The 1,604-nt window shown below is 41.8% G+C and overlaps 1 protein-coding gene across 1 annotated transcript; it reads right to left on the bottom strand.

Annotated features, from left to right (window-relative positions):
• Positions 1-6: 6 nt before the first annotated feature.
• LOC103805644 (leucine zipper protein 1-like) lies at positions 7-1,225 on the bottom strand (the record flags this gene model as incomplete). The annotated part of the gene is made up of 1 exon (XM_009078299.1): positions 7-1,225. A coding segment is annotated over exon 1 (1,219 nt), but the record flags the coding sequence as incomplete, so codon positions are not given.
• Positions 1,226-1,604: the final 379 nt, after the last annotated feature.

Raw genomic sequence — 1,604 nt, forward strand, 5'->3', positions numbered from 1 at the left:
CCCGGCGCTGCTGTGGTGACAGCTCCCTTGCTTTGTGCTTGGCAGCTGTCAAATCAGCCATGACACCTCTGTATTTAGGTCGGTCGTGTTTTCCCTTGCTAGGAACGCTTGTCTCTTCATTTTCCACCTCTCCATTCTCCAGATCTTTTTGTTTCTTTATTTGCATTTTTATTTCTTCTAGCTGGCCTGTTAAGAGTTTGTTTTTATTCTGTTCACTCAAGTAACTGTCTTGCAGGTCACTGTTTTTTGCTCTCATTTTTTTAAGTTCTTCTTCTAAAGATTCAAAACGCTTGATCTGACTTTTAAGTTTCTCAATTTCTTGGGTGAGATCTTTCACTTTGTTGTCTTCCTGGTTTTTATTCTTTTGGTTTTCTGATTTATTCCTGGTTTCATTTTCTACATGTTTCAGGTAATCCACACTTCCCTTCCTCCTGGTCTCCTTAGAAGGCAGCGCAGAAGTCAAGTCATCTTCAATTCTCAAATCATTTCTCTCTAGGAGATTATTGGATGACCTTTCTAGCAAGTTGGATGCATTTCTAGTTTGATCTGCTCTATTTAGTTTATTGTTTTGTTCTAGTTTCTGTGTTAGCTCTTGGATTATTTTTTCATTCTGTTTTTCTCTTTCATTAAAATGTTTTCTCTCTGTGATAAAGCTCAGGGCTAAGGATTTCATCTTTTCTAACTCGCTCGTTAAGCTCTGCTCGGTTTTATCCAGCCTGTCCTCAGATGCTTCCAGTTCTTTCACTTTCACTCTGAGTATTTCTAATTCTGTAGATATTTTTTTGGTCAAGTTCTTTTCTTCATTGAGACTCAGACACAGCTGTGTACAGTCATTCTTGCTCCTGCCAAAGGCCTCTTCCAGCTTCTCCAGCTCTGCCATTCTCCTCTGAAGGTGCTCAATTTCTGACTTCAGCCCTCGAGTGATACTCTCCTCCTCTTCGAGTTTTTCTTTCATTAACCGGCAAAGTTCTTCAGCCTTCCTAATTTCTTCATCCTTGCCCTCGATCTTCAGCACCCTCTTCCGCAGGGCTTCAATGTCAGCCAGCATGCTGGAATTGCTGCCTTCTGCCTGGATAACTTTGTCCTGGAGCTCAAGCAGTTCATCCTCTGCTTTCTGCAGGTTTTTGGTTGCTTCCTCCAGTTCATCAAGGCGGCGACCGAGGCTCTGCAATTTGAAACGCAGGTGACGATTGGAGGTTTCCTTGTAGCCTGTAAATTCTGCCATGTTTGTTTTATTCCTTTAGGTGAAAGCTTTGCTCAGGCTGGGTGAACGGTGTGGTCTTCAACACCCTGGGTATTCCTGGTATGTGGTCTTCAACACCCTGGGTATTCCTGGTATGTTCCAGGAGGAACGGAGGCAATCTCACCCTGAAAGAAAAAATGCTTACAATCAATGTAAGAGCTCAGAATATAAATATTCTCACAGCATAAGTTAGACTATAAATGGCTATATAAACAAATTTTAAATTAAACACATTTCTGAGTGCTAAATGAGGAAAAATGAAACTGCACAGAAGACCAGAGTTCATTTACTTCGGGTTTTCAGAAATAGCCTGTTCCCAATAGATGAGGGCAGGAAGTGTCCCTGGTGGTCTGCACAGGTG

The sequence above is a fragment of the Acanthisitta chloris genome, unplaced genomic scaffold (genome assembly GCF_000695815.1).
Source record: "Acanthisitta chloris isolate BGI_N310 unplaced genomic scaffold, ASM69581v1 scaffold7057, whole genome shotgun sequence".
NCBI classification, from domain to species: Eukaryota; Metazoa; Chordata; class Aves; order Passeriformes; family Acanthisittidae; genus Acanthisitta; species Acanthisitta chloris.